The 25,814-nt window shown below is 40.6% G+C and overlaps 1 protein-coding gene across 11 annotated transcripts in view; it reads right to left on the reverse strand.

Moving 5' to 3' along the window:
* The window catches only part of DLG2 (discs large MAGUK scaffold protein 2), a 2,300,776-nt gene that overhangs the window by 553,462 nt on the left and 1,721,500 nt on the right, over positions 1–25,814 (reverse strand). For all 11 annotated transcript variants that reach the window (XM_075548681.1, XM_075548686.1, XM_075548690.1 and 8 more), the window contains one exon: positions 2,268–2,404. In XM_075548681.1, coding sequence (XP_075404796.1) covers positions 2,268–2,404 — 137 coding nt within the window. The remainder of the gene's footprint in view (positions 1–2,267; positions 2,405–25,814) is intronic.

Below are 25,814 nucleotides of genomic sequence, written 5' to 3' on the forward strand. Positions count from 1 at the left end.
GGGTGCCAACCGCTTAAGAAAGAACATTATATTTAGAGAAAAATATGCAGAGTGCGATACAGCTGGTAAATCACAGACTCGAATTCATCCATCCTTCCTTCTGGGGAAGAGAGCGAAATAGGAAGAAGATAAAGACAAGGGCACATTGGGAAGTGGGGGCAGAGGAGGGAGAGGGGTGACAGAAGGAAAGCATTCATGAATATTTGGGGTTGAACAGATAATTGGTCTTTTGGGGTGATTTCAGTGATTTTTTTCTCCCTGTAGTCTCTTGTTTATGGTCATTTTTCTTTCAGAACATTATAAAATGAATCATTTTCTGATTCAGCTTGGCAGTTGCCTTGGTAGTTCTAATTATATTTTTCTTACATAAGAGAAGAGAGACCTATCACTGTAGAGGGTTCGTTTTTTTAAAACTACGCTTTTAAACTCAAAAGAGTTAAGGATTATGTCACAGCTATTTTTGCAATCATTACATCCACAATGAATATATCAAGAATGTGGTATAATGAAAAAAAATTGCATGGTGCCTAGAAAAACCTTTGACAGAATTATTTAGATCAGTAAGAAGTTGAAAATAAATTTAAACACAGCTTAAAGAAATCAGCCTGCCACATCTGGCCTGCCATTACAATAGCCGTTGAAGAAAGAACAGAAGCATCGTCTACAACCAGATTTAGAGGGCAAACATCAAAAGGCCAAATCAATGACTACTGAAGCCACCTTTCACACTTGAGGGTGCGATTGGTCTTTCCGTTTTTAATTAGAGTACTATGTAGAAGCTAGTCATCACATTTATTTCATTCCCAAGTCAATATTTCAAGCAATAAAGTTTATATCCCATGGAGACATTGTGCAGGTACTAAACAACAACTAAAATGTCAACTCCATTCCCATGGCATTGATTCAAATTCATAGCGACCCTCTATAGATTGTCCAAGGCTGTACATCTTTATGGGAGCAAATCACCTCATATTTCTCCTGCCGGTCTGCTGGTGGGCTTGAACCAACAACCTTTCAATTAGTAGTCCTGTGCCTATCTAACAGGACCACCAGGGTCCCAGTCAAAACTCTTCCAGTTCAGAAGACAACGCTTTGAAAGACAGCTTTCATATAACAGGTCAACAAGCAGTGAAACGAAAAAACCAGCTTTAGAAAGTGTCAAAAGTCTCTTAGAGTGCCTGCGGGTGGGAAGAAGTGCAGGGTTGACCGAGGTCATTGAAGCCGCGTGCTTGACGGAGTGTGTTCTCCTGACAGACTTCTTTCCTAACTAGTTGCGATAGTCTGAAATATGGTAGGGGCACAGCACATACTTAAGTAAAAAGAAATAAAGATAATGAATGGCAAAGAAGTATGAGTGGTAGTATTATTGCATGGTTATAAGTATGGATCCAGTCTGACTGCCTCAATTTGAAAGATAGTTCTGAACATTATTGTTATGGTCAAATATCTTTATACCCCAGTTTCCTCTTGCTTATTATAAAATGAACTATTGTGAAAATATATGAGTTAACACATTTTTAAAATACATGGACTATACAACACAATGCACTGCCATCACGGCAATTCTGCTCTGGAGTGTGGGGTAGAACTGCCTCTTCAGGTTTCAGGGGCTATATATCTTTAAGGAGCAGAAAGCCTGATCTTTCCTCCAGAGCAGCTGGTGGGTTCAAACCGCTGAACTTCTGGATAGCAATCTAACTTGTAACCCACAACGCCAGCAGGTTCCTCACAGAACATAAGGTGAGTGCGGACTGTGGAAGGTTCGCACCGCACAATGACCACAAAACCTTGGAGCAGTATTTACACTGCTTGAACAAAGTACATGGAAAAACTTATGAATGTGCACGTTAAGATGGAACACAGTCAAGAATGTACGATGGTACATGTATGCATACTCGTGTATAAGCTGAGTTTTTCCGTGCAGTTTTTTTGGTAAAATGAGGTGCCTCGGCTGATATTCGGGTTGGCTTATGCTCGTATATACGGGATGTGTTGTTTCCTTTGTAATTCAAAGCCCACCTCTAGCATTCTGAAAACACTCAGTTGATCTAATAGGAGACTGAATACACTGGAAGACTAACACGTAAAATTGGACCATTTATGCCTGCAAAAATTGATGTTAAATTTTTTTAATATTCAAAAACATAATTGTACATAGACTTTCAAATACTGTTTCCTCCAAATATAGTTCCTCTTATTTTGTGGCTCATGCTCATACACTGGGAAACAACTTTCTAAATAAATAGTTCGATTTCAATCACACTCACCATTAGCAGTCTGTCTCCGACTTGCAATCTTCCATCTTTCTGTGCAGCCCCTCCCTCTATAATCTTAGTTACATAAATACTGTTGTCTCCCGGTATATGCTGGTTGCCCACACCTCCTGCAATACTGAAACCTAAACCTTTGGAAAATGAAGGACAGAAAATGAAGAGTGTGTTATTTTTAAAACAATGCAACTTGCCACATGTCAATGTACACGTTTTCATCAACCCAGGAATTGTTACAATAGTAATAACCAACAATGGAAATTATATTCCAGTTGATGTAATTGTTTAATTATTTGAAGCCTTGTTGATTAATGACAGAGTTAGGCAAAGATCTTGAAGGTGACCCCATGTGAACCATTATTGTTGTGAGGGGAAATCAAGTTCCAATTCATAGCAACTTCATGTGCCACAAAATGAAACACGTCCCAATCCTGTCCTATGGATGTTTGATCCCATTAGTGCACTGGCTATGCCAACCCAGCACATTGAGAATCTTCCTTGTTACCAATCATTCTCTAATTATCAAGCATGATTTCTTTCTCTGGGGAGTGCTCCTTCCTAATAACATGTCAAACGTACTTGACTCTTTACAGAGTATTCTGGTTGTACTTCTTCCAACACGGATGGGCTCATTTTTCTGGTACTTCATGGTGTATTTGGCATTCTTCTCAACACCATTGTTGACAAGTATCAGTTATCCTCAGATCTTACTTACTGTCCAGATTTCACATGCATATAAGGCAATTAGGTTCTCAGAGTTACATCTTTTGATTTCAAAGAGCTCTTTTGCAGCCATTTTGTTTGATTCAAAGTGTTGGCTGCTCTCCTATTGCGTTCATGGCCCCAAGTACAGTGCGATCTTGTGACAATTTAATTTTTTTCTCTGTTTCTAATGATGCTGTTTATTGGTCGAGTTGTAAAGAATTTTGTTCTTTATAGAGTTGTAATCCATACTGAAGGCGGTAGTCATTGATCTTTATCACTAAGTGCTTCAAGTGGGCTTCACTTCTAGCAAGGATGGCTGTGTCATCTGCTGCTGGCAGTGCTCATGTGCTTTCCTCCAATCATGGCACCATGTTTGTCTGCATATCGCCCATGCTTTAAATTTGCTCAGCATTCAGGTTGTAAAGACACAGTGAAAGGATAACATGCTGACACGCACTCCCCTGATCTGCATCCCCACAGTATCACAGCTTCTCTGCTCCAAGGACTGTCTCTTAGTCTGTGCACAGGCTTTATAGGCGTACAATGAAATGTCCTGGAAAATCCATCTTTCAGAATGTTATTCACATTTTTTAATGATCTGCACAGTTGCATGCTTTTATGTGTTTTATCTCATTTCATCAAAGATCCATCTGAAGTCAGCAATGTTATCTCTCATATGTCATGATCTTTTCAGAATCTGGCTTCAATTTCTAGTAGCTCTCTGTTGAAATGCTGAAACTATTTCTGAATGATCTTTAGCAAAATTAATTTTCAGGTGCTTTTGTGGATAGTTTCTGCATTCTGTTGGGTTGCCTTTCTCTGAAATGGGCTCAAATATTTATGTCTTCTAATAGGTTGGCTAGAAAACTCTCTTTGAAATCACTTGGCATTCTTGTCAAAACCTTCAGTGCAGCTTGAACTTCTTGATGAAGCACCATTAGTTCTTGATCAGATAATCATAAATGTATCTTAAGGCCTGATGCAGAGGGCTTAAGTGGAGAGCAAATGCTTTGAAAATGATTAGGGCAAAGAATGTACAGATGTGCTTTATACAATTGATGTATGTATATGTATGGATTGTGATAAGAGTTGTATGAGCCCCTAATAAAATGTTTAAATAAAAAAAAACACTTGCATGTTGACCAATTCTTTTTGATTGAGTGACACTCTGTATTCATCCCATCATCTTTTGATGTTTCCTATATCTTCAATATTTTGCTCATAGATTTCTTCAATATTTCATCTTGAAGCTTAATTTTTTCTTCAGTTCTATCAGCTTTGGAAATGCCAAACGTGCTTTTACCATTATGAAAAACAAAAACAAAAAACAAACCTCAGTAATTTGTACATCTCATTATAATATTTTTTTCTTCTGGGACCACTCTTAGGAATCTGCTGTTCTGCTTTTTACTTCATTATCTCTTATATTGGTTTTGGCTATTCCATGTACAAAAGCAAATTTCAGAGTCTCTTTTGACATACATTGGGTCTTTCCCCTGTCTACTTTTTTAATGACCCTTTTCTCTCTTTATGTATGATATCCTTAATGTCATCTCACAACGCATCTGGTCTCTGGTCATGAGAGTACAATGTATCAAATTTATTTTTAATAACGTTTCTAAATTCAGGTGAGCTACATTAGTTTTGTCCTATTTTAAGACAACATGCCTAACTGATGCTTCCTAGTCAATCAGGTCATAATGATCAATAGACTAGAACAGAAATGAGGCAAAAGGACATGGAAGGATCCTAGGTGACATAATGTGGTAGTTACATAGTCTGGTGTCAATTTGGGACTTGATAGGATTAAGAGTAATGGGGTGGAGTATGTCTGTCAATTAGGTTACAGCCAATGAGGCCTCTGATGGGCATGGCCTTCCCCTGAGGAGTCGGGCAAGTCCTGTATTTCCTCATTGGAAGCGGGAAACACCCTCTTTCTCTGCTCACTCCCTGAGAGATAGATGCACCTGACAAGACACATGGAGCTCCACTAGTGACCTGAGCTGAAGCAGCCGCGTGGAGACCCCTGCCAGCACTGAGATGCTTACACTGCCACTGGATCCAGAAGACCTCCCACTCACTGGCCTGTCATCTTCCTGTATTCAGTGTCATTGAATGTGTTTCATAAGTCTGAAGAGGAATTTATAAATTGGTATCGAATATGTGGGCTAATATTGGACTTATGGACTTGATCTGGACTGAGCTGGGATGTTTTCTCAATATTCAATTGCTCTTATATATAAAGTTCTTCCTTATACACATATGAGTGTCCACGAATTTGTTTCTTTAGTCTACTCAGACTAACACAGATGGGGAAAAACTCAACTCTGGCCCTGCTCATTTTGAGTCTCTGACTACAACACAGCAAATCATTTTTAAATATGGATGTTTTCTATTTTCAATGATAGGGTTTTTTGGCTTATGTAATGTTTATTTATACTAAACTATGAATGATAACAAGACTATAGTTCTTTACAAAATCAATATGAGGTCATTTTGAAAGTCATTTTAAAAATCTTTAAAGGTCAATGGATAAAAAAATCTTCACAGAACATAATTCCATGCGCATTTAGTACAATCTCTGCAGCAAATATTTCCATTGTATTTTAAAATCATCATTGTAAATAGCTTTCAAATTATTAAAAAAGTAGAGATGATTAATCAAAGGGTTTTTGCTACTAAAAAGAACATTTTTGTACCTTCTTTGGCTCAAAAAAAGTACCATAAATGGAGACAAGTGATAAATTAATCATTAAAAATATTTGGCAATTTATATAATAATGACTAACACTTTAAAACTACTTACTCTAGTTCAGTATCCTTTTATTGAAAAATGTTGGGTAGAGTAGGGGTATGAGCTTTGAAGAAACAAGTGAGTAGTTAATGAAGAAATGATAGCCCAGTAAATTATAAAGTAACACCTCTGGAATTCTATTTGAAAGGTAATGATTTTTTGCTGAATTAACTATAAAAGTTAATAAAATTTTTAAATTGATAGGAAAATTAAAATAAGTGTTATCTCATTTCCTGCTGGAATAGGCAATTATTCTTTATCGATGTTTTGCCACCCAGAGCTGTGAATGCATGTTTGCTTCCAATTTTAAGAATCTATTTATCAAGCCAAGGATAATAAAGGAGTAAATATCTCCAGATTAGTTTCTTCTATGAAATTCAAAACACATATCAGTGCATGATTTCCCAAATATTTATTTTAGAGATGCATAAAAATCTTAAAGAAACAAACCCATTGTCATAAAGTCACAGCCCTATATAAGGCAAATTAAGTCACGCTGTTCCTGAGGGTTCCGAGACTGCACATCCGTATGGGAACCAGGAGGTCACTTTTCTCCTGTGGAATGGCCTGCAGTCAGTAGTCCAGGCCTTGGCCCAGTGCTATCTTCAACACAAGGGACTTTGAAAAGCATTTTTTTCTTGAAGTCTCGAGCCCACATGTTAGACTCCATCTTCTGCACTTATAATGGCACAGAGGTCATTCTACATCATGAAAAGAAAAGGTTAAAAACAAATCCAGGGGCTCTGATTTATAGCCACCCTGCCAGCAATAAATGCCACAGACGATCTGAATTAAGGAAGAGGCAAGGAAACAAATTGCCACCATAAACAAGGTGAAGTCCAACAAAGAGAATAACTGCGTAGTTGACATTTGGAGCTGGATTGTACCACGACAATAAAATCACTGTGGACACTGTAGACATAAATGCATCAGCTAAAATGGGATAATATTTTCCTTTTGAGATCAAGTTTAAGTACTTCTGCTAAACTAGTAACTCTGCTCAAGGTGAAGCAAAATATTTTCTCTCAGAGCCAGAAATGTCTCTGAAGGTACAAAACTCAAAAACTTCCCTGCTTCCTTGATGAAACATAGGACACATTGGAAAATAATCAACATTTAAGCAACACTCAATCATATCCCAGGTGTTCTGCCCCAGTTGACTTAGTCATTGAATAGGTACCTCCTGAGGATATTCTATGCATGATATCACCAGTTATTCTCTATTGCTGTTAAGATAAATGACAACTGAAGAATGAACTGAATGGAAACTCGGGAAGAAAGAGTTCCTGTGTGAGGGTTTCCCAGGGGAAATCAAAGCACGATGAGGGGATAAGGTGGTCGGGACAAGGAGAGAGTATTAAACAATGAGGTCAGGTTCTGGGATTCCTTGGGCATTGACTCTTAAGTAAAGACAGAGGGAAGGGAATCCCAAGTAGTAGGAGGTGTAGAGCTAAGGACCTAAGGCAAGGAGCTTGTCTGGATCGTGCAAAGTTCGTTCACCTTCATTTATAGGAGTATGCCTCTGACACATTAAATTACAAACAAAACAAATTCACTGCCATCCAGGCAATGCTGACTTAGGGCGACTTGATAGGGTAGGGTAGAACTGTGGGTTTCTGGGATGGTTACTCTTTACAGGAGTAGGTAGTTTTATCTTTCTCCCATGGAGTGGCTGGAGGTCTTGAACTGCTGACCTGGAAGTGAGCAGCCCGAAGTGTAGCTACTAGCACCCAGGGCTTCTTCAGTAAGTCATCTATAATTTATCTATTTTGTTGTCTGTCTCCTGGGTGAAAATAAAAATATCCTCCATGGCAAATAGGAAGCTACTGTCTTTTTGTCTATTCTATTGTGTCTATTCTATGCTATGCAACTAGAACAAAGACCAGTTATATCTTTACCTCAAAATTATGGGTTTGACAATATGCATAATTGAATATAAAAGGAAGAAGAATGTTGGCTATTTCTAAGAAAGTTGTTCCTTGAAGACAATGATGAGGACTTTGAGTGAGTAATCAGTGTGGGAGACATGAGCTCTCTTAGAGTCCGTATAGGGAGCCAGGTGAATTCTGGTTGGTTCTTCATCCTCAATCTGCATGGAAATGTTGCCAACCATTAGGCAGGTTCCGGCTGAACTGGCTTCACATCTGGCTCCTTCTTTCATTTACTAACTGCAAATTTCAGTCATAACTCACTCACATCTACTAAAGAGAGATCTTTATGTCTAGAAAATAAATGTGGCCCATAATAGATGCTGCATACATTCTCTTCTCTCAACAAGTCCTCAAACTACTTAGAATGACAGGTGTCATCTTGTTAAAATATCGATGGCAATACAGTGTATCTGGTGTGGAAATGCTAATTCTTAGCAAGGGATCAGAAAGGAAGGAGCTAGGTCAAAGTCCTATAAAGGACTAAAGAGCATTATTTGTGCCCGATAGAGCATGTGCTGACCTGACTTAGGCCACCCAGTGCTGATTAATTTCCAGTCCTGTTGACTTAGAAATTGAAAAACTAATGCCCAACAAGGGATCAAAGCATGTATTTATTGCCACTGAATTGCATACTTAAAACAATTAAAATGTAAATTTCCCATCAGGTATATTTTACCACACATACACACACAACACAATTATGTATTTGTGATGAGACAAATTAGGATTACACATAACAAGATAACTACCAATGCACACGATACATAACAAACCCACTGCCATCAAGGTCACTCAGACTCAGAGAAAGCCTACTGAAGTGGAACTGCTTCTTAAGGTTTCCAAGGCTTTGTGGGCGCAGACCACCTGATCGTTCTCCCCAGGAGTGGCTGGCGGGTTCAGCCCGAAGCGCAACCTACCATACTTCTAGGGCTCCGCGTTAGAGGTAAGGAGCTTTCCAAACAGACACAAAATGCTGATTTTTTTGGGGGGCGGGGGGTAGAGAAGTTTTGCAGCAGTTACCGAAGTGGTCCCCCTTTGGAAAGAAGTGTCCTTGGAAAAGAGCTCATCAGGCGAGAGCGGAGGCAGCGGGGCTAGTCGGTCGGTGAAGTAGTTGGGGGAGTTTTCTGCAGCCCCACTCGGCATCACTGGTCCTCAACACCCCGGCATGTTTGACCCCTAAGGCCAAGACTAAACGTAGCTCTACCAACTATAGACCAAGGCAACACTGAAAAAGTCTTAGAAATATTTTTCAAAAACAAAGTAAACTCAGTGGCTATTTCAGTATTACAGCAAAATAAAAAAGCGTGTACATTTTAAGCCGCTCATTCACCCCAGTAATTAAAAAGGAAGCGTTTACCAAACATGTGACAGATATAAAGAATTTCAGAATTGCACCTATTACCCCAAATGCAGGCTCATCTTTGTATAATTGCATCACTTGCAAATTCTCTTATTGTCATGGCTCTTGCTAAGAGGGGAGCAGGCATCCGTAGGAGAATGACAGCCTTTCCTTAAACCTCTTCCTCATCCTGTGAAGACAGAACACGATGAGCAGCTCCCAGCTCACCCTTTCCCCGCGGCCTGCCTACGCTGAGGGGGAGGTGTCAAGGAGAGACGGGGAGCCTGCACACGGAAATCTTGGCACCGTAGATTGATTCTGTGCCGGCAACGCTCAGAATAAAAACTCAGATGCTTAAATACGTCTTATGATTAAAATGTACCCGTATATTCTTAGCAAGCATAAAGAACCAAGCCCCATGATGTCTTGTATTTCAACTTCATGTTACATGCCTCTACTGGGAGAGCACAGTGCGGCTTCTCCAAACAATTCAATATTATGAAGCAGGCTGGTTCTGCCCATTTCTTTAGGGCTTGCTAGTTAAAAAAGCACAGCAGGGGCAACATGACCTCCTCTGACTTTACAAGGGGAAGGGAGTCAAATGCAACCTCATCCCAAGGCCAGTCAATACCTATGAGGCGGAGGCCAGATGTGCCTTCTCCTCCTTTTCTTATTTACCGATTCAGTTACCACTACCACCACCCTGCCCTCCACCCAGGGTACTACTGCTCTTCTGGGTTCCATAATACATTTAAACGGTCACAGAATCCATAGAAATGCTCAGAGTTAGGGGGTTACAGTGATAACAGGTGACAATTACATCAGAACCAAGAGCCAGAACACAAGACCCAGCAGTGGGCAAATAAAACCGAGTATCCCTGGCCACTGGGTTCTGCTGCTCCAGTTCCTCTGCCAGCCCCCTGATGTGACAGCTCTCTCTCTTTTGGATCATGGTGGTTTTGTAGCCAGAGGGCTCACATACTACTCCTTGCTCTTCCTGCTCTGGAGATGGCTCCTTTTATGTCCACTGGGATGGCAAACCTGATGAATGCCCATATTAGAGTTCAAGAGCCCTAATCTGCATGGTCTCTCCGAGTCATCTGGTGGAAGTTACAAAGGCTATGGCTGAAAAAATCAATAAAACAATAATTTATAAACTATTAAGGGTTCATGGGGGAGGTGGGAGCGGAGAGGGAGGGGGAGGGAAAAAAAGGAAAACGAGCTGATTCCAGGAAGGCGAATTTTGAGAATGACGAGGGCAACGAATGTATAAGGGTGCTTTACTCAATTGATGTATGTATGGATTGCGATAAGAGTTGTATGAGCCCCAATAAAATGATTTATTAAATGAAAAAATCTAAAGATAAATAAATAAATCTGCTAATAGAAAGATGAAAGTAAAATCCAAAGAAAGTCCACAGGTCGAGCTGCTGCGAGTTTCATTTCCAACATGCAGAGCTACAGTCTGTTCTCTGGCCACAGCGCTCAACTCCAGGTACCAAGTTTGGAGAGCTATTTCCCAATTTGCCAAAAACAGAAAGATTTCTGCTTTTATAAATTCTGATACAAATTGAGGCAAGTTTTCCATTTTTAGAAATTTATGACGATGATAAGAAAGAAGCAGAGTTGTTGGTATAGAGAATAACATTAACGGGACAAAGATCTATAAGCCAAGAGTAATATCCAAAGATTGTGAGTCTTCTTCTATTCTGGTTGCTTCTCTCCATTTTCCGTCGGAAACTGTTCATGCATATGTATCCATATGCCCTGCCTTTTGACATTGTGGACATAAAATTGAGAAAACAAAATTTGCTTTGCTTTTCCTTGAAAAAAATCAAATAATTTGCTGCATCATACTAGTTAAAGTGCTTGGCTCATCACAGAGCACGACTGATGCTGTTTACAATCCGACTAACAAACTAAAAGCAAACCTACCGCCAGAGTTGATTCTGGCTCATAGCAACCCTATATGGTGTTTCTAGGACTTTAAATCTTTTTTTTCCCCCTCAAGACTTTAGATCTTTATGGGGCCAGCCCACTTCAGCTTTCTTCCTTGGAGCTGCTGGCGGCTTAGAATGACCTAGCCCACAGTGTGACTAGCTCTCCTCGTGCGTCTTGGCAATGTGTTTTTATTAAAGGAAATGCAGAACCCACCTTCAGTCCTAGATGGCCTGGTGCTAAAAAAGACGTCTCTCTACAAGCATAACTTTCTTGCGTGCATATATTTTTGGCTAAAAACAAGTAAACAAAAACTTTACCCTTGCCTACTCTATCAGACAATTAAATTTACCCTTTAGAAAGAAAATTTTGTTTAAATAAATATAAAAAATACATCTAGTTTGGGACTAGATTTTTCACTCGATTTATCTGAGCCTGCAGACTAGGCTACATAAAACCAAAGGCATTATTCTTATTGTGGGATAAATGGTTTCATGAAACAGTTCAGAAAGTTTCTGAGGTTAAGCAGACTTAGGAATTTTTCACAGATCATTCAGCCATCTTCCCACAAATACTGTTCCAAGCTTTTCTCCCCATCTTACTACACTGCTGGAGCGTCCACTCATATTTTTTTGTGTGTCATTTAAAAACTTTGTTGCCAATTTCATATTTTTCATGTGTACCGCTTAGTGACATTGGTTACATTAACCATGCCGTAGTACATCATTTTAACCATTTCATTGTTAAATGTACCCATTTCTCTATTATTCTTTGCTTTACTTTGGCCTCAAAGGAAAGCCTGCCTTTCTTTATAAACCTACATTGTCCCTTCCTGAAGACCTATAGTCACCCTCCCTCTCCCCCCCTCACCCCAGCAGTCTACAGTGTTTCAACAATACCCTTCTCTTCTGTCCTCGATGATGCTTCTGCGCTGCCCTGAAAGGACCTCCTCTTAAATTTTCAGTCACCTCTTAAAAGCTGAAGTTCTTAAAAAGTGATCCTATAATTATAACTATTTAAAAAATCATTTTATTGGGGTCTCATACAACTCTTATCACAATCCATACATCCATCCATTGTGTCAAGCACATTTGTTCATTTGTTGCCATCATCATTCTCAAAACATTTTTTTTGTAGTTGAGCCCTTGGTATCAGCTCTTCATTACCCCCCTCCTTCCTCACCCCTCTCCCTAGCGAACCCTTGATAATTACAACTATTTTGATAACACACACCCGCTTCCTTAATCCCATTAATCTGGGGCCTACTTGCCACAATCCACTCACCGACCATCCTCACCCTAATGACCAGAGTGACTATGCTTATATCTAGGGCTTTGGTTCATTTTGGTTCAACCCTGGGCTGAGAATTTGTACTTCTCCCCAAAGGATACTGAATCAGAATCTACATTTTAACAAATAAAGTAGACTTTCCAAGAGATCTATAAGAATCACCCAGGGATCTTATTAAAAAGATAGATTCTGATTCAGTAACTCCATGGCGGAAATCTAAGTTCTCTGCAGGGGGGCTGAGCGAGGATGAAACAGAGAGAACCCCTGCGTGTCTCCAGCTGTCTTGCCCTGAAGGGAAGCTGCATCAGTCTGCTGGTCCGTGTGCTAAAGGCATCTGCCAGGACTTTGGTTTACTTGCAGTGCATACACCACTACTGACGACGTTTATGTCCTTAGCTTTCGGGATATGGCACAGCCTCTTTTATTCTTTCTTTTACTACTGACTTATCTTTCCAATCTTGTTCCAAAATAATGGACCTAATCAGAAAAAAAAGACTACACTTACTGGTTTCCTGGTGGAGCCCCTAAAATGATTCTTAAAAAGTAAACACAGGAATTCAAAAAGTAAAAAAGAACGTTGCTACAGTCCTGGCAGGCCCTGGGGTGGATATGAGAGTTATATGTAGATCCCTAGACTGCTGGAGAGCAGTTGTGATGCGAATTTTGGGACTGATGGCAAGATGTTTGCATAAAGATGTTCAATTTATTCTTACGAACTTGGAGGTCAGAAGGTTGTCTGAGACCAAGGAGCTCATTCAAAAACAATGGGGATAAAAGGCATTCCTACCCCTTGGGTTACTAATTCATTTTAATCAACGACCATGACTTGTGGGCTCGTCTCAAGACAACCTGTCAATTTGCAATAGAAATGACTTGGGAAGCTAAGGCTGCCATCAGAAGACGTGAGAATCTCTAGATGTGCACATGGTCAAGGGGTTCCTTACAGAAAGGTTGGGGGTTTGAATAGACCTAGAGACTCCTCAGACGGAAGGCCTAGTGATCAACTTCAGATGGTCCCAGACATTGAAAACCCTCTGGAGTGCAGTTTACACAGGGCCATCATGGGTGGCAACTGGTTTTGCTTTTTTTTTTTTTTTTGCGACCCCACCCCCAAGACCCATGCAGTACGGCAGGCTAGAAGACTAGCGCAGGCGGAGCGAGAGAATGCAGCTTCTACTCTGCAGCGTTACTGAGTGCTTACTAGGTGTTCTGCAGCAGGCTCATTGCTGGCAGGGCACGGGGGTGCTGCCATGTCTTATTAGAATCGTTAGTGACCTAAGACTACGTTAACAAATTCATTTCTTATCTATTAAAATTGTTTGGGGAAAAAAGTGAATCTCAGAATGTTAGAAACATTGTTAGAAACTTGTTAGAAACGCAAATGGAGATCAGAAATGCTAGGACTGGAGCCCAGCAATCAGCATTTGAACAAGCCCTTCAGGTGGCTCAGATAAGTGCTACATTTGACGACCGACACTCTAAAATAACAGAGTCCTGGGGGTGGGTGGGGGACGGGGCGGGAGAGAGCAATAATGGAAGAGCCCTGGTGGCATAGTGGGTTACACATTGGGCTGCTAACCACTAGGTCAGAAGTTCAAACCCACAGGCCTCTCCACAGGAGAAGGATGAGGTGGTCTACTTCCAAGAAGAATTACCATCTTGGAAACCCATCGGGCCAGTCTTATCCTGTCCCGTAGGGTCACTATGAGTTGGAATTGATTCAATGGTGGTGAGTTCAGTGGCATAATTGGTTACACATTGGGGTGCTAACAGCAAGATAAACAGTTTGAATCTATATGGTGCTCTGGTGGAGACACTGAAAGCTGTTTGGTCCTGCAAGGATTTACATGCAGCCTGGGAAACCCTAGGAAGCAATTCTACCTTGCCTGATAGGGTCACTGGGTAAGGAATTGACTCCAGGCAAGTATTATTTTTGAGTCTGTAAAATACAAGCGTTCTAGTAACATGGTAGAAACAGTGTTTGGCTGTCAACCACAAGTTTGAGCATTTGAACCCATCAGTGCTCCATGGGAGAAAGACAGAACCTAGTTCCCCAAATACGATAGACTTGAAAGCTCGCTGGGGTCATTCTGCTTGGCCCTATGGTGGTGCCATGTGTCATAACTGACCAGAAAGCAGGGGGATAGGTTCTGGTGTGTTGTCCCAAATAAAAGAGCCCTAGTGACACAATAAGGAGCCTTGGTGTTGTAATGGGTGACATGCTAGGCCTTTAGCTGCAAGGTCAGTAGTTTGAAACCAGCAGAAGCTGGCTCTGTGGTAGTGAGGTGGGTGGGTCTTGAATGGCACAGTGGCTAAGTATTTGGTTGCAGATGGAAAGGTTGGCAGCGGGATCTCATCAGCTTCTCTGCAGGTGAAAGGTGAGTCAGTCTGTTTCTGTAAAGATTTAAATCTTTGAGAACCTAATGGGGGAAGTTCTCCTCTGCCCTGTAGGGTCCTTGTGAATTAGAATCTACTTGAAGGACATGGGTTTCTCTAAAGTAAAAGGTATTCCACAAAATACATCCCACAGAACCCACTTTTCTTTATAAGTGCCTTCTTGTAGAGAATATATTTCCATTGTTTCCATTACCATTTCAAGGTTGATAGATGGCCACACTTCCTGTGCCTCCAATACCATAACACCCTTGACCTATTACTTCAAGTCCACAAGCATAAAAGAGTTCACTCATGCTTCCAAAGTGGCTTCTGGAAGCCCTAATGTCTTACACATCACTGGTAACAGGGCTAGCATGGCACATGCCACACAACTGCTTGGCAATGCCAATCTCTAGTTGTTATCAGGTTGTGTCAGAAGTCTCAGTGTATGTGGAAATATAAATACAGGCAGTTCCCACATTCTGAAGGGGGTATGTTCCTATGTGTCTTTAAGTTGGATTTTTAGGTAAGCCAGAATGGATGCATAAAATTCCTAATAAGCCTTTCAGAAGAGCATGGAGCCCCCTCTGTGACACAGGCCCCTGAACAGCTCGCATGATCTAAACTGGTGATTTCATCTGCAAGCAAGTCGGTCAGTGCTTCTAGTGCCTGAAGTTCATACAGAGGAAATGCCTTTTGCTGGTCATTTTGATTGTTCCTTTAGGAAAGACACGACTTTTTCGACGGGGATTCTTCAGCACCAAGCGGTAATAAGACATTACTACACTTTCAAATATAATTTTATTGTTGCTGTCACTGAGGATATTCACAGCAGAACATGTACCAACTCAACAACGTGTACAAGCACAGTCCAGCCCCACCAATGCTCGTCTCCACATGGTACAGCCATCTCAGCCACCTTGCTTCGGTTGGCCCTCCCTCCTTAACATCAGCGCACTAACGCCCCAGGTTCCACTTGCTGCGGGCCGTTGATCGCGTCGAGGGCACGAGGCTCCAGGCAGACATTATACTGTTTGGGGTCACAAGGCTTCGGTGGATGGTTTTGGTCTAAGGGGTAAGGATTATCTCCGACCGAGAGTGTCCACTGCTTTTTAGCCAGACATCATTGCCCACAATGAATAAGAGTGATGCTACTTCTGAGAAGCTCCCGTGGAGAACATCCAACAGCTGATGTCTGCATACCAGCCAATCAGAGCAGGCACCTGCCAGACACCGCTGTGATCTGTCCCGCCCGCCAGCTGCCCTCTTTAAGGAATGTCTCACCCTCTTCCTTGGCAGCTAGCCTTTCAAAGGTAGGAGAGGTCCTGGTGCTTTTACTGTGCGCCCCCAAAGGAGTGCTATACGTGAAGTAGATCGTTAAAGACGTAAAATACAATAAATAGTTAAATACAAATGGCAGCACCCCTTTTCCAGGGGCATACTTCAATGAAGTGTGCAGGAAAGGAGTCAGGCTGCTAAAACAACACGGTGGGGTATTTGCTTCATTAAAAAAATTGCATTCGGTTCTTAGAAGCCGAGGAGAAGACATGACTATGACACAGCTCCTGCCTTCAAGGAGGTCAGAAACCAGAGTTGAAAGAGCGATAAGTAACGCGAGTCTTACAGTGGAACCTAGTGATCATTGAATTGTCTTTTCATCTGTTTGCTCTCCAAAGGGAGTGTACAGCAGTACTTCTGGAGGAATAAAACAGAGAAGGGGATCGTGGGGCCAGGGGAAGCGTCTGAGAGACAGTACAGGCTGAGCCCAGCCTTGCTGAACAACTGCAAGAAGACGGGAGGCAGCCGGGCATTCTAGGTGGAGGAAGTCGATGGTAGAGACTGCCGCACAAGGAGACACTGAGAGCTGAAGCTGCAGACACGGAGGCTCAAGAAAGTCCAGAGGTGCTGGGTTAGGAGCTGGGGCTTAGATCGGTAGTAATGGAATCCTTTGAGGAGTTTTAACAAGGAGCTCTGCGGGCGCTGTGGGGTAAGCACTGGACTCAGACAACACAAGGCTGGCGCTTCACACTACTAGGCACTGTGTGGGCGAAACATGAGTTTGTGTGCTTCCACAAAGATTCACAACGTTGGCAAACCTGCGTGAGGTCACTGAGCTACACTCCACTCGAGTCTAACGAGGACTTGTTTAGTGTCTTTCCATTCTTGTTGCTGTTTGTTTAAAAAAATACACGAAATGATGGTCTCGAGGTAGAGAATCTGTAATTTTCTATAATAAAGCATACTCCTCTCCCCCATCGCATGTTTTCCCTTTTTCTTTTACTCTCTTCAGTTATCACTTGTGACCACATTCACTTGGGGGAATGTCTTTCCCTCAGTGCTCCGAGCATGATGGAGTTTGAAGTGTTAGCTTCTCGTGGCTCCCTCTACGCCCCCATTTCCCACATTCTATATATAGATCCAAATTCAGAAAATAGGATATCAAAAGACATTTCCCATCTGATGAGAAAATAGGGAGCAACCCCCAAATCCCTAAATTCGCTTGTAAGGATATTCTTATTCACCGAAGATTTCCAAAAGGCATTTCTGGCAGGCGTCTGGTTTTTCTACCTCATTTGATAACCTGAATGGGGCTGCTTTGTAAAGAGGGAAACTGGAAAATAGGGGATTCAACTTGGGTTCTAGGAAAGAATGAGAGTTATCTAATTGACTCAGGCGTCTCTTTGTTCAAGATCAATTGGTTAATATAAAAGCAACAAAGGACTTACTCCCAGTGGCCTTGATTTATGATGAGGGTAACCAATATTTCCAGCATTTACAGCACAATTTCAAACAAGTCAAAAAGGTGTTCACTGAAGATACCTTTGTGGGAACTACGCAGGAAATGAGCCTCCGGTGGTCTCCCTCTTACTGTGACTGAGGGGTGGGAGGAAAGCGGGTACTAAGCAGAGTGCTTTGGAGAGATGAGGACAGAAGATCAAAGGGCTGAACTTGACCGCAACAGTTAGAACTTTGTCAGTTGATTCCCCCACTGATGCATGCTGGACCTGATCTGGGTTTCAACATTTTTGTACTTTTGTTTGTTCATATTAGGGTTTATCTCAGAGGTGTTATGTCACTGGGGGTTGCCCAATTGAAGTTGTGTTACCAGTTTTGCTGGGAGGTTTCAGTATATGAACCCCAAGATTGATGTACCTACAAGGACTGCAAATGGAATAAGGGTGGATTTTTTGGGGGGGGAGGGTACAGTAGTAGTGTTGGGGAGTAAAAGGGAAATGATGCCAAAGAGACCAGGAAAGAAAAGAATGTTTGGAAACGGATTGTGATAGCAATTGTACAATAAGTACTTCCTGATGTGATTGAACTACAGAATGATATAATTTATGTATTAACTCCTAATTCATACTACTTTTTAAAAAAACAAAAAAATAAGTTGTTTAAATCCTTGGAATAACAGAAGTCCTCTTATTATGTTATATGTGGCATGTGCTAATATCTTCAATACACAGAAATGAAACTAAGGTACCTTTGCTTTGTAGTAAAAATTATTTCACTGGGACCACAGGTCTTTAAAGTAATATCGTTAAATGCTTCCAGCAGTCTGTTCTGTCTTGTGTATCCAGGTGCACAAAACCGAGAGCCTGTGCCTTTGGCTTTAATCTCACGCTCTCACCCAAGTGAGTTTAAGTTTTACCCCCAAAATCCTGCCATTTCTTTGAACCTCTTTAAGGATAACCTATGTACCGCATTGTACATAGTAAAATAATACAGCGCTTGTTGGAGGAAGTCACTTAACCTCAGTGGGTCCATTCCTCTCATGCAAAATGATCACAGTGCTACACTCCATGGCCATGACTGTTTCTAACCTTGGTCCCAACATTTAAAAGTTGTGTGACCTTGAGGCAGGGTTTAACTAGTCTGAGCTATGAGTTAAAGGAAAATACTAATTACCTCATCAAATTACAGCGATAATTATGCAACTACATGAAAGGACATCAAAATATCAGTACAACATATAATAACTATACATCTCCTCTGCCCTTCCAGATTTCAGTGAACATGAAATGCTATGATAATGGTTTATGAACTGGAAATCAGCTGTCCATACACACACTTTAGGTAGTAGAAATGTTTAAAAATGATAGAACATTTGGATATAAAATGAGTTATTGGATACACCAAAATGTATTCATTCTTTGGTATCTTATTTCTCAAACTCCCTAAGCATGCTGTCAGTCATCATTACAAGTGCCTTCATCCTGGGGAAGAAAATCAAGTGAGTCACAAATCTGGACCCCAACCTTTTAATCCTGTGTTATCTTTTTAATAAACTCTTGCTGGTTACCCTACACTTGGCTCTAGTTGTGAGTACTTTAACCTACTGAGCCACCGACAGTCTTCCACGGAAGCCCAAGGAGACATTCACTGAGTAAAGTCTGTACACTTGGATCTATGCTGGCTCTGGCAGCAACGTTGAAAATGACAGGGACTATATGTATCAACACTGAACAAGCTAGCTCATGTACTTTGGAGATGTAGGTTCATGAATTTGGGGGTAAGGATACATTCAGACAAGTACTAAAGACACATATAATGAGGATTTGGTTTAATCACTTCTACAGAACCTTCCTCACTTTTCAAAGACCGAATAAATACATACTTTTTAGAAGCGTACTGGAGAAGATAAACAGATATACAACAAAATTTCTGAAACCATGAGTAGAGTGATAAGAACAGTTGGAAGAAAAAAACATTTTGATACGTGCAGATGGGAATTTCTGTCTTACTACCAAAAATAAATTTGCATGTTACTTTTGTCATGAGACAGGAGCCCCAGTGGCAGCATGGGTAGGACACTGGACTGCTAACTATAAAGCCAGCAGTTTCAATTCCCTTTCAGTTTGTTGGGTAAAAATGAGGCTTCCTGCTCTCACAGGTATTTTCAGCCTCAGAAACCCAAAGGCGCAGTTCTACTCTGTCCTGTAGGATTGCTCTGTTGGAATGGACTCAATGGCTGTGAAGAGTCTGGAGAGGGGTAAGAGGAGAATGCTGGAGAGGGGTAAGAGGCAGAATAATATGCAGATCCAAAAAGAAAGAAGAGTCTATCCAAGAGGTTCTTTGATCATCCAGTTGTGATTAAGGCAGATAATTCTCTTTTCTGCAGGCATATCTTGTGGTGGTGGTGGTGATGGTGGTGTTAGGTGCCACGGTGTCTGTTCTGACCCACAGTCATCCTGTGCACAATAGAAGGAGACACCACCTAGCCCTGCATCATCCTCACCATTCTTCCTATGCCCCAGGCCTCTGTTGCAGCCAGCCATCATGCCAATCCATGTCTTAGAAGGCCTTCCTCTTTGCACTGCCTCTCTACTGTAGCAAACATGATGTCCTTCTCCAGGGTCAGGTCTCTCCTGATGACATGTTCAAAGGATGTAACGACAAAGTCTTATCATCCTCTTAATCAAGAAGCACTTTGGAGGTACTTCTTCCAAATTAGATGTTAGTACTTTCAGCAGTCCATGGTACTTTTAATATTCTTCTCCAGCACCACAGTTAATTAAATGCATTGATTATTCAATGTCTACCTTTCACATGGATCTGAGGCAAATGAACACACCAAGTCTTGGGTGGCTGCACATTAGTCTTCATGCATCCTGACTTTTCAAAACTCTAAACTCTTTAGCAACATGTCTTTTGATCTCTTCACTGTGGCTTCCATGAGTATTGGTTGTGGATCCAAGCAAGACACACTCCTCCACAGCATCAGCCTTTTCCCCATTTATCATGACGTTACCTGGCGGTCCAGATGTGAGGGTTTGGGTCTTCTTTACAATGAGTTGTAAGCCAGACTGCAAGCCTAAATTTTCATCAGCCAATGCTTCAAGTCTTCCTCTCTTTCATCAAGCAAGGTTGTTTCATCTACATCTCAGATTGTCCCTAAACCTGTGTGGTAGTTACATAATTCTGTGTCAACTTGAAGATAAACAAACGGCAGGAGTGGAGTTTAGCCTGTCAACTAGGTTGCAGTCTGATGACCCACCTTGGAGATGCCTGTCTGGACCTCATTGCAGACCCGCCTTTCTCTTTCTGCCTTCACCTGTCTGCTTGCTGACTGGGGAGCTGCCAGAGCCCAACATATTTTCTACCAACTTGGGAGCTGCTAATTTTGCACATGTACCCCCTCCCTGGCCTGTCATATTCCTTCATTTTGCATCATTGCATGTGATTGTGTGAGTCTGAAGAGGGCCTCATGAACTATTATTGGACTTCTGGACTTGAGTTGGACTGGGTTGGGATCCTTTCTTGATATAGAATAACTCCTGAATATAAGCACTTCCTTACACATATCTGACTATCTCTGGATTTGTTTCTCTAGTCAACCCAGCCTAATACAGTCTTTCTCCGATCCTGATGTCACATTCTTCTTCATATAAGTCTGCTGCTCTGGTGAGGTGCTCAGCATAAAGATAGATTAAGTGTGGTGAGAGGATACAACAACCCTGTCGTATAGCTTTCCTGATTTTATTTTATTTTTTAATTTTGATAAATTATTTTATTAGGGGTTCTTACAACTCTTATAACAATCCATAGATCAAATGTATCATGCCTATTTGTACATATATCGCTATAATCATTTCCAAAACATTTTCTTTCTACTTGAGCCCTTGGTATCAGCTCCTCTTTTTCCCCTCACCACCCCCACCCTCCAGAACCATTGATAATTTATAAATTATTTTAATTCCATATTGTATACTCTCTACCGTCTACCTTTACCCACATTTATATTGGTCATCCCCCGGGGGTAGAAGGTTGTATGTTGATTATTGTGATTAGTTTCCCCTTTCTCTCCTTTCTCCCCCCATCTTCTTCCTACCCTCATGGTATCATTACTCTCATTACTGCTCCTGAGGGTTTATCTGTGCTGGATTCCGTGTGTCAAGAGCTCTTACCTGTACCAGTGTACATGCTCTGGTCCAGCCAGATTTGTAAGATAAAACTGGCGTCATGATATTGAGGGGAGGAAGCATTAAAGAACTAGAGGACTTTTGTGTGTTTTGTTGATAGAATATTGTACCCTGGCTGGCTCGTTCCTTCCTTGTGACCCTTCTGTGAGGGGATATTCAAATGTCTACGGATGGACTTTGGGTTTCCATTCTGACCTCCCTCGTTCACATCAAAATGGTTGTTTGTGCTGGATCCTATTGACACCTCATGATCACACATGTTGGTGTGTTTCTTCTATGTGGGCTTTGTTACTTCCCTGCTAGATGATCGCTTGTTTAACTTCAAGCCTTTAATTCCCCATACACTACATCTTGTAATAGTCAGGTACCATCAGCTTTCTTCACCACATTAGCTTATGCACCCATTTTTCTTTAGTGATCACATCGGAAAGGTGAGCATCATAGAATGCCAGTATATTAGAACAAAGTGGTCATGCATTGAGGGATGATTTGAATATAGGCCCAATGTTCATCTGCGACCTTAATACTTAACCTCTAAATATATGTACATAGACCTTGTGGCAGTTATATAATCTACTGTCAACTTGAGGACGGGTGGAGTCTAGCCTGTCAATCAGCAGCTTGATGACCTCATGTGTTGGAATGAGAGAGATAAATAGATCACTGGAGACCAGACACACTCTCTCTGCTTCGTCTTCCTGCTGACAAGCCACATGGAGATGCATTGATGGAGCCATACCCCTGTAGCTGGAGGAGCCACATGGAGACACACACCAGCACTGAGGTGCTTCCACTGCCACTGGATCTACAAGACTCTCCACCCACCGGCCTGTGCTTGTCCTGCATTTGGCATTATTGCATGGCTGTGTGAGTCTATATTAATTTATTTCTATAAGTACATGCCTATGTTTATACCTCCATAAAGGCATTTTGCCTTCTAGTTCTTTCCTCTGTCCCCTTTTACTTTCCTCCTGCCCCATTATCTTGTTTGACCTTCTTTCAGCTCTCTTTCCTGATTTTAAAGCATATAGTATGCCCTTGTTCCATTCATATAAATGTTGCTTGATCCATATAGAGGTTCCACATGAGCACAATGAAGTGTTCTGGAATTCCCTTTCTTCTCAAGGTCATCAACAGTTTGATATGATCCACAGAGTCGGATCCCTTGGCACAGTCAATAAAACACAAATAAACATCTTTCTGGTATTCTCTGTTTTAACCATGATCCATCTAACATCTTCAAAGAGATCTCTTCTTCTAAGCCTTCTGGATCTGGCCTGAACTTCTGACAGCTCCCTGTCAATGTACTGCTGCAACCGTTGTTAGATGATCTTCAGAATTTTTTTTCTTGCGTGTGAGATCAATGATATTGTTCTATAATTTGAGCATTGTTGGGTCACTTTTCATTTAAATGGGTATCGATATCTCTCCCAATCAGTAGACCAAGTAGCCGTCTTCCAAATGTCCTGGCATAGATAGGCAAGTGACACTTCCAGCACTTCACCAGCTGTTGGAACATTTCGATTGGCATTGCATCCACTCCCGGAGCCTTGTTTTTTGGCAGATGCTGGCTTGGACTTCTTTCTTCAGCACCATTGGTTCTTGCTCATAGGCTACCTCTTGAAATTGTGGAATGTTTACTAGTTCTTTTTGGTACAGTTATATCTTGTAGCACGGTCTTAGAGTTTTTCTGCCCAGTGTGGCGAATAACCAGTGATATGTTTTTAAGGTTCTCTGGGTGAAAAATTTGAGACTGCTGAAGATATGTTAATTGAATGAAGAAAAATAAAACAGGTTGTTTTTTATTTTAAAATATGTCTTTAAATTTATTTTATTTTCTAGTATCGGGTTCATATTTCAGGCATGTAGAATATACTTAGATTTTAAATGGTAATATATAAACCATTCTCATGGAGATTTGGAGAAGTACATTTATTTGCATCATGGCGGCCTTCAAGATGTATTTCAACCTTAATTTCTACATTTGTTATGACTTTTTCCATAAGAAGTTGGAAAGCTAAAACATCTACAGTAATGATTCTAAAGGTAGCCATATGTCAATAAACAATACTGACTCAAGTTTATAAATCTCTCATCGTAACGGAGCACATTGGGTCCTACTTATTCTATTACAAATTTCCTTCTTAGCTATTCTTCAGTTTTGAGGTTACAGAACCTGAAGTGCTAATTTACCAAGGGAAAGATAAGCTTCCTATTAGTTCACTGGGGTGAATTTTACTCCGCTCCTGCAGGAGTCAGTAGAAGGCATCTAAAGTAGAAGGTCCCTCGGCAGGTAACCCCCACCTGTGTTGTCCAGCTGCAACCCTTATCATGAGTTTTGTTTTTGTTTTTCACAGCTACTCCCTTTGAAAAATGAAAAATAAAAAGAATAATTTTAATAAAAACAAACATGTACTTAGCATTTATTATGTATGAGGTACTGCAGCAGGGATATTACATACTAGGGACCTTCAAGAGTTCATGAATAAATGAACATAAAACACACTGGCATTTCCATGATGTTTGAAGTCTTCTAATATATTAAATCTTCTTATCTACTAGTCTAAAAAACCAATAAGGAAGGTGTTGTTATTATTTTATGCTATTTTTAAACCAGAAAACTAAAGTTTAAAGAGGTGACATACTTTGCTCAAGGTCAGAGATTTTCCAGCTACTGGCCTGTACTACCTGGAGTTTGTTCATTGTGTTTCAATTTGGCAAATTTAAAGCACTCTACAAATACATACTACTCTTAAAATAAGCCTGAAGATTTTTTTGGGGAAAAAAATCTAACTAGAATACTAATTTTTATCATCTTGACCAGTATATAAAACTCATTTTAACCCATAGCACATATTGCTATCAAATATAATAATTTTAAGCAATACTATCAATAGTTATGGCCACTGATGTTTATTTTGTCTGATGAAGCTGATCTTGTGTGCACTTCTATACAACAATGGAAGCACTAGACAAAACATTATACTGATATCTTTCTTAACTATTGTACCAAATGGAACACCCCAGGATAAATTTTTAAATGATTTTGTGAATTTTCTAACTTGGTACGAATACCCAAATTAGAGAATTCAAAAGACCTCCTGATATGGTATATACATACGAACATTATGATTATTAGTTTTGTGTTTGTATCTTTACAGTTAAATAGAGCTTGCTATGGTCTTAATTCAATAGACTAACTTTAATGTGTAAACCGGGTGTACAATTCTTGCAGTAACATGTCTTCACACTTGACTAAATAATAAAAATTCTCTTTAAAGTCCTAGTAATTATCTTACTGTGTCTAAAATTACTGCTAATCGTAAAGTTATGCAATCTTCCTACTACTCCTCTCTTAAAAGTTACATTCTTTTACTATTTTACTGACCCTCAGAAGCAGGAAGACTCTTTATTGCCACCATAATTAAAAACAATGTGTTGAACTTAAAAGCATTTGACTTTAGTAATATTCTTTCAAATACACATTTGAGGAAAAAAAAGTATGCCAATTAAACAAAATCAACTATATTCTTTCCCCCTTTTTTGGTATCATTTTTGAGAAGATTCATTACTGTCATTTAGCATTTACTTATCACTTGAGTCAGTTATACCCCTAGGCCTTCCCAGAGCTGGGTCAAGGCTTGGCATCTAAGAATTAAGGTAATTTGAATCTAAAATTATGATAGAAAAAGCTTTGATCTTAGCTGGTAGCATAGCTCATTATCAAATGAGGCAATGATATAACCACATACAATAAGTGGATCATCCTGTATGAATGTTACTTAAACCTTAAAACAACAACAAAACTGACTGCCATCCTGCTGATTCTGACAAAGAACAAACAGTATGGTCAGAGAAAGACTACACGCATGGGTTTCAGAGACTGTCACTCATCACAGGTGTAAAAAGGCTCCTCTTTCTCCTGCAGAACTGCTGCTGGTGGTTTTGAACTGCTGACCTTGCAATTAGCAGCCCAACACATAACCACTATATCACCATGGTTCCTTGTCTAGACTTTGGCATTGACAAATACTGCCACCATTAGTGTTCACATTCTTTAGTTGTCAAATAAAAAGTGCATGTCCACAGACCATGTGATTTAACTTAAAACTATGAAAGATAATCTAGAATTTAAAACAATGAATAGATAACATGGAATGCATTTCAAAGAATTTCGGAGATATAATTTATTGCATGGAGTTTACTCCTCACCCTGATTGAAATCCAAGGAAAGAATACTTGCTGCAA

This window comes from Tenrec ecaudatus, chromosome 4, assembly GCF_050624435.1.
Source record: "Tenrec ecaudatus isolate mTenEca1 chromosome 4, mTenEca1.hap1, whole genome shotgun sequence".
NCBI classification, from domain to species: domain Eukaryota; kingdom Metazoa; phylum Chordata; class Mammalia; order Afrosoricida; family Tenrecidae; genus Tenrec; species Tenrec ecaudatus.